This window comes from Schistocerca serialis, chromosome 12 (genome assembly GCF_023864345.2).
Source record: "Schistocerca serialis cubense isolate TAMUIC-IGC-003099 chromosome 12, iqSchSeri2.2, whole genome shotgun sequence".
In the NCBI taxonomy this organism is placed as follows: Eukaryota; Metazoa; Arthropoda; class Insecta; order Orthoptera; family Acrididae; genus Schistocerca; species Schistocerca serialis.
The window spans coordinates 26,920,440-26,934,150 of NC_064649.1; the positions used below are offsets into that span (position 1 = coordinate 26,920,440).

Genomic DNA, 13,711 nt, shown 5'->3' on the forward strand with positions numbered 1-13,711 from the left:
ACAAAGTCTGCCAATGCAGAGGTACCTTTTTAATTCTTTGACTGTATAAATTCCATTGTTTTGAGGGTAAGGACTCTTTGAGCCATTTTCGGGGTGCATTTTCGTCTGGAAAGGCAGTTCCTCGAAGATCATTTGATGGAGAACAGAAAAGGTGAAAACCTGAGGGAGCAAGATCAGTTGAGTAACATGGGTGCAGAATGACTTCCCAACCCAACTCCTGTATGGTGTTTTTTTGTCAGTTTAGCAGAATGCGGGTGGGTTTTATCATAGTGGGGTAGCACTTCACGCTGTCTTCCTAGGTGGTGTTCTTGCCCTGCATCTCTAAGATATCTCAGTTGTTGACAATACATTCCAAAAATGATGGTTGCACCTCAGGGAATCAATTCATAGTACACCACACTGTCACCGTTCTACCACACATGTAACATAACCTTTCCTGGATGCATACAGGTATTTGTACAGAGAGTTGTTGCTTTTTTTTTGGCTCAACCATTCCTTTCTTTTCCTTATTTTAGCATAAAGACACCATTTCTTGTCACCAGCAACAATAGAGGATAGGATAGTCAGTGTTGTTCTCAATTCAGCCGATGACGAGCAAGCAGAAAGGCATGTATGACTACTGATTTTTGTGACTTTGGCTTAGAACATGCGGTACCCGTACACCTGATTTTTGAACCTTCTCCACGATGATGAAATAATCACAGTTCATAACATATGCCAGTTCTCATGTACACCGATGTGGGTCATTGTGGATTAATGCATTTAAATGATCATCAAACCCTGAAGGTCTTCCTGAATGTGGAGAGTCACTAATGTCATGATGATCCTCCTTAGAATGAGAAAACCATTCTCCTGCCATGCTCTGTCCAACAGCGTTATCCTCATACATGGCACAAATGTTCCTGGCTGCTGTCATCCCTCTACTGAACTCAAACAGAAGAATACAATGGACATGTTCTATTTCTTTACTTGGCACTCCATTTTGTAGTCTGCGCAACTCCACTCACTATCTCCACGTGATAATATATAAACTCAAATAGCAACCAGACACCAACATGCAAAACAAAAACACTACGAACTTATACACAAACCTAATACATTATGCTCCACACCTTTCACAGTTACACTAGTGCCATATGCTATGAGAAATTTTTTTGTCATATTTTCATTGGCAGGTCATTCATAAACATCAAGAAAAGCAATGGGTTCAGAACAGAGACCTGTGCTGCCTCCTCCCCCCTCACTTTATGTGACCTCAGTCATGTTAAAACCTTTTTGCTGTTTGTTGATGCCTGAGGACATCGATTGGTTTCCTGCTTCCCTGATCTAAAGTGACCCATTATTGAATTTTTTCCGTAATCCCTTATTGCTCCAATTTATGCAAAAGTATCACATTGTCCACACAATCAAATGTTTTTGCTAAATCAAAGAAATTACCTGCTGTCCTCAACCTATCTCTTTGCCCTGGTAGTGCCTCACAAGCAACAGAGGACATTTTCATTCTTTACCTAACTAATCCGTCTGATGTAAAATAGTCTCATAACACCACATTGCAAAGACTTTTCTCCTCTAGTCTTCAAATCTTACTTAATCTGATCCAGCCACCTTCTTCTGAGTTGTCCTACTGGTCTTTTCCTTTAGAAATTTCTGACCAAGTATTGTTTTGCCAGGGGTTATTCTTCATCCATTTCCATCTTTCCTCTGATATCTTCATTCCTAATTTTATCTGTTCTAAGCTTCTGCAAGGTTAGGAACTTATGGAATTGCAATAATTAGAATTACACATGTGGTTCATGGCAAGAGCAGCTTGCAGGCACCTTTTTCATCAGCTGAATATGTTAACCACAGCATCACACTACATTTATTCACTTATGAAATATATTATCAGAAATCCATATGAGTTTCTGAGTAATGAAGGTATTCCCAAGGACAACACTAGATGGAAAAGTTATCTGCAGTACTCTTTAACAAATCTACCTTTTGCATGGAAATGGGGGGAAATATGCAGCTGCGGATACATAATATTGTTTGTCTTCTGGCAGGAACTAAAATTAGCAAGTACGGGATACACGGATGGGGACTGCAGATAGGTGGCACTCAGTGGAAACGAAGGTTGGCTGGGGAACGTGTTGAGATAGTCTTCGCATTTGTGATAAAAACTGTTTTCAGATGGTGCAGTTGTTAAAGCAACTGCCTAGTAAGCAGATGATCGTTGGTTCGAGTACAGGTCTGACTCACATTTTTACTTGTCACCGCTGATTCTGCATAAAGTCCCTATGCAGCTGACATTGTCAGTTCTTTCCCTTTCCTTTCCTTTCTCCCCCCCCCCCCCCCCCCCCCCTCCTATGCTTTCAGTTTACATAATATGTATCACAGATGCAGATTCTGTGTGTGATCTGTTCTTTCGGACACGTCTGAAAGAACAGACACCACACATCATATAATTGATTAGCCTTGACGGGCAGTGCATCCATAACCTTGAATGCAGATGCACAATAAAATACGACCTCCGGTGGGAAACTAAAATTAGCGAGTGTGGGGATCATGGACAGGGACTGCAGTTAGGTAGCACTCTGTGTGAGTGCGAGTCAGCCAGGGAGCCTGAGATAGACCGCGCATTTGCAATAAACACTTTTTCCAGGAGTCCAATGTCTTACCATTGAGCTAACTCACTCGGTGAGAGGTGACAGCAGCTGGGAGGAACAGTACTGCTTAATGTTGTTTGTGCTTGCGTCTGCTAAATATAGTGTAGAGAATCAGAAAGAAAGCCTTTCAAATGGCAAACATGTGCAAGGGACACACTGAAAAAATGTGGACAACCTATGTTTATTCTCTCATAAAATAAGTTTACAGATTGTTTGAATTGCTGGCTTTGCTCAGATAAACTGCATGAAATTACATCCTTGGACAAAATCTTCTATGCCCCACTCATATTCATGGCTAAAACTAGGCATGAAAGAACAATGAAAAATATCCAACAAATGTTTTCTTACTGACCCCTGTTTCAAACATCTTTGACCTTCTGACTCACTTGTATATATATATGTCGCCTTCAGTCTGAAGACTGGTTTGGTGCAGGTCTCCAAGCTACTCTATCCCTCTGAATCTGTTTACTGTATTTGTCTCTTGGTCTCCTCCTATGATTTTTACTGCCCACGCTTTCCTCCAGTATTAAACTGATGATTTCCTGATGTCTCAGAATGTGTCCTATCAACCACTCCTTTCTTCTAATCAAGTTGTGCCACAAATTTCTTTTCTCCTCAATTCTATTCAGTACCTCCTCATTATTTAAGTGATCTACCCATCTAATCTTCAGCATTCCTCTGTAGCATGACATTTCAAAAGCTTCTTGTCTAAACTCTTTATCATCCATGTTTCACTTCCATATGTAGCTTCACTCCGTACAAATATATTCAGGAAAGACTTTCTGACACTTAAATCTATAGTTGACATTAACAAATTTCTCTTGTTGAGAAACAGTTTTCTTGCCATTTTCAGTCTACATTTCATATCCTCTCTACCTCGATCATCATTAGTTATTTTGCTACCCAAATAGCAAAACTCATTAACTACTTTAAGTGTCTCATTTCCTAACCTAATTTCCTCAGCATCACCTGATTTAATTCATCCAATTTCCATTATCCTGGATTTGCTTTTGTTGATGTTCATCTTATATCCTCCTTTCAAGACATTGTCCATTCCGTTCAATTGCTCTGCCAAATCCTTTGCTGCCTCTGACAGAATCACAATGTCATCAGCAAACCTCAAAGTTTTTATATCCTCACCCTTGACTTAATTCCCACTCCAAATTTTCTTTTGTTTCCTTTACTGCTTGTTCAATGTACAGATTGAATGACACCGGGGGCAGGCTACAACCTTTCTCAACCACTGCTTCCTTTTTTTGCACCTCAACTCTTATAGCTGCCATCTGGTTCCTGTACAAGTTGTTAATAATCTTTCGCTCCCTGCAGTTTACCCCTGCCACCTTTAGAATTTGAAAGAGAGTATTCCAGTCAGCATCATCAAAAGTGTCCTGTAGGTCTACAAAGGCTTTAAACATAGGTTTGCTTATCATTAACCTATCTTGTATGAGAAGTCATAGGGTCAGTATTACCTCATGTGTTCCTACATTTCTCCGGAATCCAAACTAATCTTCCCCGATGTCAGTGTCTACCAGTTTTTCCATTCATCTGTAAATAATTCATGTTATTATTTTGCAACCATCACTTATTAAACTGATACTTCAGTAATTTTCACACCTGTCAGCACGTGGTTTCCTTTTAATTGTAATTATTATATTCTTCTTGAAGTCTGAGGCATTTCATCTGTCTCATACATCTTGCTCACCGGATGGAAGAGTTTTATCATGGTACTCTTCCAAGGCTATCAGTAATTCTATTGGGATGTTGTACACTCCCAGGGCCTTGTTTCGACTTAGCTCTTTCAGTGCTCTGTCAGATTCTTCATGCAGTATCATATCTCCCATCTCATATTCATCTATGTCCTCCACCATTTCCGTAATATTGCCCTCAAGTACATCTCCCTTGTATATACCCTCTATATACTCTTTCCACCTTTCTGCTTACCCTTTCTTTGCTTAGGATTAATTTTCCACCTGAGCTCTTGACATTCATACAGGTGGTTCTCTTTTCTCCAAGGGCCTCTGTAATTTTCTTGCAGGTGGCATCTATCTTTCCCCTAGTGATATGTGCTTCTACATCCTTACATTTGTCCATTAGCCATTCTTGCTTAGCCATTTTGCACTTCCTATCAATCTCATTTTTTAGAAATTTGTATTCCCTTTCACATGCTTCATTTACTGGATTTTTATATTTTCTCCTTCATCAGTTAAATTTAGTATCTCTTGTGTTACCTAAGCCTTTCTACTAGCCCTCATCTTTTTACTTACTCGATCCTCTCCTGCCTTTACTGTTTCATCTCTCAGAACTATCCATTCTTCTACTACTGTATTCCTTTCCCCTGTTCTTGTCAAACATTCCTTAATACTCCCTCTGAGACTCTCTACAACCTTTGGTTCTTTCAGTTCATCCAGATCCCACTCCTCAAATTCCTAACGTTTTGCAGTTTCTTCAGTTTTAATCTACAGTTCATAATAAATAAATTGTGGTCAAAGTCTGCATCAGCCCCTGGAAATGTCATACAGTTTAAAATCTGGTTCCAAAATCTCTGTCTTACCATTATATACTCAATCTGAAACCTTTCTGTGTCTCCAGGTCTCTTCCATGTGTACAAGTGTCTTTCATGGTTCTTAAAGCAAGTGTTAGCTATGATTAAATTATATTCTGTGCAAATTTAAACCAGGTGGCTTCCTCTTTAATTCCTTTCCCCCAGCCCATATTCGCTTACTATTTTTCCTTCTCTTCCTTTTCCTATTATCGAATTCCAGTCCCCCACGGCTATTAAATTTTTGTCTCCCTTAACTATCTGAATACCTTCTTTTATCTCATCAGACATTTCTTCAATTTCTGCATCATCTGCAGAGCTAGTTGGCATATAAACTTGTACTGCTGCAGGCTTCGTGTCTATCTTGGCTACAATAATGTGTTCACTATGCTGTTCGTAGAAGCTTATCCACTATTTTTTATTTAACCTACTTCTGCATTACCCTGTTTGATTTTGTATTTATAACCGTGTGTTCACCTGACGAGACTTGAAAACCAGAACCCTGAAGGCACTGAATATCCTCAAGTGCCTCAGCCACAGGTCTTGGGGAGCGGACAGGGCATGTCTTCTCCAGTTTTATTGGGCTTTTGTGCATTTGCGGCTGGACTATGAGTGCACGGTGGGTCAGTGAGGCCCTCTTTTTTGCAGATCCTTGACACTGTCCACCATGCGGGGATTCAACTGGCCACGGGTGCTTATCGGACCAGTCCCATCCCCAGCCTCTGGGCTCAGGCTGGGAAACCACCTCTTACCATCTGGCAGCATCTCCACATGATACACCAGGTGTGTCAGTTTTTTACAGCTCCAACCTCACCCACTCATCATATTGTTGTTCATCCGCCTCTGGACCGTCTTTCTTCCCACCATCCCCGAGCCATGATGTCATTTGGAATCCGTATGCAACGTGTGCTGGAGTCTCTCGGTGTGGAGCCCATATGGCCCCGAATCCAGGGTTACTGGACAGGCCCAGAGTGATTTTAGATTTGGTGCGGTACAAGAGAGATTGCACTCCTGCTTCCGTTTTTAATGCAACATTTTCTGCTATTTTATCTGAGCACTATGACTAAGTAGCTGTTTTTGTGGATGGGTCGAAACAGGGGGATTCCATTGGTTTGCTCTGTTGTTTTTCCGGATCGTGTACAAGGTCCAACTGCCTCAAGCGTTTACTGTCTTTGATGCAGAATTGTCTGCGATCATGTGGGCACTGGAGCAGATGAGACCCTATTCCCATCCCAAATTTCTTGTCCATTTCGATTCGCTAAGTGCCCTTCACTCATTGCAACGTTTGTATCCAGCAGTTAAAATACCCCAGACCGTCCAGGATGCCCTCCTCCAACTACGACTACTGGGGAAGGAGGTGGCTTTCTGCTGGGACTAAGTTCTCCTCACTCGGCTTTGGATAGGCCAAGTCCTATGGTGTATGGCTTCCTTCTCCAGCGAGAGGACCCTCCAATGTGTGGTACTTGTGACGTCCATATCACTGTGTGCCACGTTTTACTGGACTGCGTTTTATTTTCTGAACAGCAGGCCGCGGCTGACTTGCCGGTGGACCTGCCATCTCTTTTAAGAAATACTCAAATGAATGTGGTTAAAGTTTTAAAGGTCTGTGACTTGTCCAATGTTCCCCACCCCCCACCAAACTATTTCTCTTTTTAAATTTTCTAATCTACCTGCCCAATTAAGGGATCTAACATTCCATATTCTGATCTGTAGAATACCAGTTTTGCTTTCCCGATGATGACATCCTCCTGAGCAGTCCCCGCCCGATGATCCAAATGGAGGACTGTTTTACCTCTAGAAGATTTTAGCTAAGAGGATACGATCATTTAACCATATAGCAGAGCTGCATGTCCTCATGAAAAATTTGCGGTTGCAGTTTCCCCTCGCTTTCAGCCGTTGCATTCAGTCTGATAAAATCTTACTTAATATGAACAGGTAACTAAAAGTGGAAGCGCACAATCAAAGAAATACTGGAGAAAAATCTGTTTTATTCCTTAAATGAATTTTCTCATTATTAAGAGGTAAATCCAAAAATATGATGCACAAAAAGCAAGCAAAAAGACGTAACTACCTTCAGCTTTGATAAACAATATAAATTAAGTAAATTTAAATGCAGGAGATTTAGTCATAAATGATAAAGAACTTAGTACACTATTGAATGTCATCTGTTTATTACGCTTTAATCTGCTTTACAGTATACATACACTAAATCCAAGAATACACTATGTTAATGCCACTGTACAATCAAAATGTCCAGCTGATATGTAATGATACAACATGTATCAGTTGAGGCACTGAGAACGATAAGGACCTAAGCACATCACTGTTGCTTTTGATATTGTATCATGTATGCATGCTTATGACATCTGTTCATCTTATGGTGATTCAGGCTTATCTGTGCTGCAGGCCCACATTGCATATATGAACATTAATAAAAAGCTGTCTAGCCGATTTCTCTTATATTCGCTTTTATTTGAGCACAACGACAGTGTGCTTTAGGTCCTTGTTGTCTTCATTCTATCAATTGAAGTACTTTAAATGCTTGAATAATAAATAAATAACAATTTTGCAAACTGAGCTCAGGCTGCCACTAGGTAGATCTTTCAATATGTTATGGAGGAGGAGGAGGAGGAAATCAGTGTTTAACGTCCCCTCGACAAAGAGGTCATAAGAGACGGAGCACAAGCTCGAATTAGGGAAGTATGGGGAAGGAAATCAGCCGTGCCCAACCATCCCGGCATTTGCCTGAAGTGATCTAGGGAAATCACGGAAAACGTAAATCAAAATGGCCAGACGCGGGATTGAACCATCGTTCTCCCGAATGTGGAGTCCAGTATGCTAACCACTGCACCACCTTGCTCAGTATATGTTACAGGGAAAACCTGTTCAACATATATCTGCAGCTCTGATGATTCTTTTGTTGTTATCCTTGGGTGATACAACAATTTAGACAACAAGAGAATAGAAGCTTTTGAAATGTGATGCTACAGAAGAGTGCTGAAGATTAGATGGGTATATCATATAACTAATGAGGAGCTACGGAATAGATTTGGGGAGGAAAGAAATTTGTGGTACAACCTGACTAGAAGAAGGGTCTGTTTGGTAGGACACATTCTGAGACGTCAGGGTATCATCAATTTAGTACTGGAGGGAAGAGAGAGAGAGAGAGAGAGAGAGAGAGTGAGGAGGGGGGGGGGGGGGGGGGGTAAAGTCATAGAGGGAAACTAGGAGACGAATACAGTAAGCAGATTCAGAAGGATGTAGGTTGCAGTAGTTAGTCAGAGATGAAGAGGTTTGCACAGGATAGAGTAGCATAGAGAGCTGCACCAACAACAACAAACATGCTGAATGGATGGACAGTAGCAGTAACTGGGCATGCTACTGGTTGTCAACTGGTGGATATATGGTGCGCAGTGTCTTAGTGTCTCCCATATTCCTTTGAGATTACTTTACGTCCTGTTAGGGACAGAGTCTACCATCTTCATGTGCACTGATGTGGCAAGGCATTAGACTACTGCCCATCATGAGATTGAATGCCACCTGGTTAGTTATTTTCATATTCCATGGATCATTTTGCACAATAAACCATAATGATATGAAACAAGTCATTTTACACTCACATCACTAATTCATTTGTAAATGTGGCTACATGCTAAACATTTACAAGTTTATTTTATTTTGTTTTATTTTATTTATTTTTAATATACAGATGTGAGTTAGTAGTTCCTACCCCTCACTGTTTATACATTGCAATAACAGAAATTTTTCTATGGAATAGAAAGAGTTGTCAAGCAGAAAAGTTTTCAGTTTGTTTTCAAATTTTACTTTGATGACTGTCAGACATTTTATATCACAGGGTAAGTGATCAAAAATTCTTGTTGCAGCAATGTGGATTAGTTACAACAAACTTCATTAGAGAATAAATATACTGTGAAGCAGTAGCCAGAATGCTCTACTCCTTAAACAATTACCTACAAGATGAGCATAGTTGAGGACCAAATAATATTCTTACAGCATGTTTCTGAGCAGTGGAGATTTTCTTTCTTAAAGATGATTTACCCCAGAACATTATGCCACATCACATATACAAAATATGTCAATTTACATATTTTCCGCTGCCTGGTAGCATTGTGGGCATGTGGTGGACTAAGGAAAGTATATACATGGAGCAGGGATGAATGTAGGATCATTTTAGTGATATACATGTTGAAAATATCTCTCTCTCTCTCTCTCTCTCTCTCTCTCTCTCTCTCTCTCTCTCTCTCTCCTGACCCCATCTTGAGAAAAGGTGTTTACCACATGCAGCAAACATTATTGTGTCCTCTGGGTGAGCATAAACCAAATGAAAATGTACAAATGCCACAGAACTGCTAACAGTACTGTGGCAGTACAGTGATTACTGCTGTGGTGTAGCAGTACTGTGCGCTGCATCAGCAGTGTCTACAGGTGTGCTGGGAAGTTCTTCATCGCACGGTTGGTCCAGCATTAGAAATGAGAACCGGTGCCGAAGTCTCGCATACACAGCGGCTTGTCGGGGTACTCTCCGGAAGAATGACAGATCCAGATCACTGCTGTCTTCCAGGTTAGGCAGCGCTGACCAACAAAAAAATAAATAAATAAAGAAGTAAATAAGGACGCGATACATTCAGGATAAGACTCAGAATAATAATAATAATAATAATAATAATAATCCAAACCACCCAAGGTGTGTACAAAACCCTTTGAGTACTATCAGTACAAATGCTTTTATCCAGAAGAAGAGACTGTTACACATTTGAGCTTTCAGCCAAAGCCATCTTCAGAAAGGAAAAACATACACACAATCACACAAGCAAGTTATTTATTTATCTTATGGCAACAACAGCAAACAATGACATATACATAAAGTTTAATTTTACATGTATATCTAGTTAAGTATTTATATATCTAAAAACAAAGATGATGTGACTTACCAAATGAAAGTGCTGGCAGGTCCACAGACACACAAACATACACACAAAACTCAAGCTTTCGCAACAAACTGTTGCCTCATCAGGAAAGAGGGAAAGACGAAAGGATGTGGGTTTTAAGGGAGAGGGTAAGGAGTCATTCCAATCCCGGGAGCGGAAAGACTTACCTAAGGGGGAAAAAAAGGATGGGTATACACTCGCGCACACACACACACACACATATCCATCCACACATATACAGACACAAGTAGACATTTGTAAAGGCTTGTGTCTGTGTATGTGCAGATGGATATGTGTGTGTGTGTGCGCGAGTGTATACCTGTCCTTTTTTCCCCCCCCTAAGGTAAGTCTTTCCGCTCCCGGGATTGGAATGACTCCTTACCCTCTCCCTTAAAACCCACATCCTTCCCTCTTTCCTGATGAGGCAACAGTTTGTTGCGAAAGCTTGAATTTTGTGTGTATGTTTGTGTGTCTGTCGACCTGCCAGCACGTTCATTTGGTAAGTCACATCAAAACAAAGATGAGGTGACTTACCGAACGAAAGCGCTGGCAGGTCGATAGTCACACAAACATACACACAAAATTCAAGCTTTCGCAACAAACTGTTGCCTCATCAGGAAAGAGGGAAGGAGAGGGGAAGACGAAAGGAAGTGGGTTTTAAGGGAGAGGGTAAGGAGTCATTCCAATCCCGGGAGCGGAAAGACTTACCTTAGGGGGGAAAAAAGGACAGGTATACACTCGCACACACGCCCATATCCATCCACACGTACAGACACAAGCAGACATATATACGTGGCATGTTTCCCTCCATTTTATATATATATATATAGGTAAGTCACATCATCTTTGTTTTTAGATATATTTTTCCTACGTGGAATGTTTTCATCTATTATATAGTTAAGTATTTACTTATACTTTAGTTTTTTACTTTTTGGCACAAATTTTATACACATTTTTAAATTGTGAAAATTACTAACTTAATATTACTGACTACTTCGACTGATATAATTGCAAGTTTAAAAAAGGCAGATAAATTTAATCATAGTTCAATCATTAGATACTGAACTATGATTGAATGTATCTGCCTTTTTTTAACTGGAGGGTGTGACATGTAGACAACCCCTAAGGCGGTGTACCCCGGGCAATGGACTGCTAAGGCAAGACGGCAAAAAGTCTACACTGCTGGCAGCCATAGTAGATCAGTCTCTCGTGACTACTCAAGACAACAACACAAGAAAACAAACTACAACAAAGGCCCTTCTCAGAGCCAGACAAAGAGTATGAAGAATTTTGGACAAAGTATTAATATTTTACAGATCAAAGTAGAAGGGCTGCCAAAAAACAAATGTGACTACTTGAGCAAACTGCCCACAGACACGAGCAACTGCACCTCATGCACACATGACCAGTATCTCTGGTGGCTCCAGGCAGAATGCAACTGTGTCAAACAGAAGTAGCTACCTGGAGTGGAGTGGGGAGAGATAGTAGGGCACTGGAGGGACCAGAGAGGTGAACGCTGCCCGGCAAAGCATGCTGGGACTAGATGGTGGTGGCAAGATGCGGCTGCAAGGCTCAGTGTCAGGAGATGGGGGAGGGGTAACAGGGAGCAGAAAAGGAGAGGAGCAGAAGAGAAGGGAAAAGGCTGGTGGGTGTGTGGGCAGAGAGTAGCACACAATGAGAGTGAGGAGACGGGGGATGGAAACTGTTGGCTGGAAAGTGAAGGGACAGTAGGTTACCGTAGGTTGAGGGTGGAATGATTTCGGGTGCAAAGAATGTGTTGTAATGATAATTCCCATCAGCACAGTTCGATTTCAAGAGCAAAGAAGATATGGTGAGGATAATTCCCATGTGCACAGTTCAGAACTGCACATATATCCTCACCACACACTCTCTGCTCCAGTCTGCGGCAACCTACTGTCCCCACACCCTAGACTCATCTGTCCTAATGCCTCCTTCCAGTTCACATCATCTCACCTTCACTGTGCAATGCTCGCTATCTGTGCACCCACCAGTCTTTTCCCCTTCTCTGCTCCTTTCCTCCCCCCCCCCCCCCCCCCTCCCGCGTCCTCCACAGCCTCCCAATGCTGCACCTGGCACCCTTGTCTTGCCTCTATCTAGTTCCTGCATGCTATGCTACAAGTACTCTCAGAAAAGCCTTCACATCACTTAATCTTATATCTTAACAAATTTTTCTTTTATATAAATGCTGTTCTTGCTACTGCCAGTGTACATTTTATATCCTCTCTATATAGGCTATCATCATTTATTTTCCTGTCCAAATATTAAAACTCATTTATCGCTATGAAAGTCTTATTTCCTAACCTAATCCATTGGCATAGATGAGTTACTTTGATGACACTCGGTTACTCTTGTTTTACTTTTAATTATTTTTCATCTTATAGCTGATGTTCCAATTCTTTTGCTATGGGACAGGGAATGTGATGTAGGTGGTGACCCAGTAAAGATAGCTACTCAAACTGGTGGCACTAATGTGCCTTTCGTTCAACTATTTCAGCGTCATGATTGGCCTCACCTTGATGCGACTGTTAGGTGCATTAACGGGGGGCTGGGGAGGGCGCTGATGGCAGAGGGCATGGGTCACATCTCAGTGGTGTCAGTTGGGTCTATCAGTAAATCTGGTTTCACTAGGCATGGCCTACACCTCAATAGGTATGGGAAGGGGAGGCTGGCTAAGCTTATAGGTGACAGCATAGTGGGTGGTGGTGGGAAAAATTCCTGTAGTAGTTGGTGTTAGAGCTGCACCATTTTTAGATTGAAGTCAGCTGATAGGTATACCTGCTTAAAGGAAGTCCCTCTAACTAAGGGCACACCTTCCGAGGATGTAATGTTTCCAAATAGAGAAAGAATTAACATATTTCATCAAAATATGAGAGGTATTAGAGATAAAGTTAGTGAACTGCTTATAGATGTTATAGGTATATCAGAGAACCACTTAAATAATTTGACAATTCAGAGGCTTCGTTTACCAGGATACAGATTAGCTGGCTGTTTCTCAAGGAGTTCCTTGCGAGTTGGGGGAGTGGCTATGTACGTAAGAAACAGTATTCCATTTGAGTCCATAGACATATCACGACACTGCACTGATCAGATATTTGAATGTTGTGCAGCGGCAGTTGAATTTAGTGAAACTAAAATTCTGATTGTTGCTGTTTATAGGTCCCTTAACTCCGACTTCAGAGCATTTCTGCTCAAGCTAGAGAGGGCTCTTGATTCACTTTGTAGGAAGTACCAGAAACTAGTTATATGTGGTGACTATAATTTAAATTTTGTGTATGATGGTACAAGAAAAAGGATGTTAGTAGATCTCCTAAAGTCATATGATCTGACTATGTTTTTTCCAACTAGGGTGCAAGGGAACAGTAGCAAGGCCATAGACAACATTTTTATTCATTCTTCATTACTAGATGGGCATTCTGTTAGCAAAAGTGTGAATGGCCTTTCAGACCATGATGCACAAATTTTAACACTAAAAGGCATTTGTACTCAAACCAATGTCATATGTAATTACAAACTATATAGGAAAGTTAATCCAGCAGCAATAGAGAGTTTTTAAACCT

The 13,711-nt window shown here is 41.0% G+C and overlaps 1 protein-coding gene across 2 annotated transcripts in view; it reads right to left on the reverse strand.

Annotated features, from left to right (window-relative positions):
• Positions 1 to 8,374: 8,374 nt before the first annotated feature.
• LOC126428211 (uncharacterized) overlaps positions 8,375 to 13,711 on the reverse strand; it is a 45,091-nt gene continuing 39,754 nt past the window's right edge. For both annotated transcript variants that reach the window (XR_007576795.1, XM_050090128.1), the window contains exon 4: positions 8,375 to 9,777. Coding sequence is in view for 1 of the 2 variants with exons in the window: in XM_050090128.1 (XP_049946085.1) it covers positions 9,581 to 9,777 (197 nt within the window). In the remaining variant the exon portion in view is untranslated. The remainder of the gene's footprint in view (positions 9,778 to 13,711) is intronic.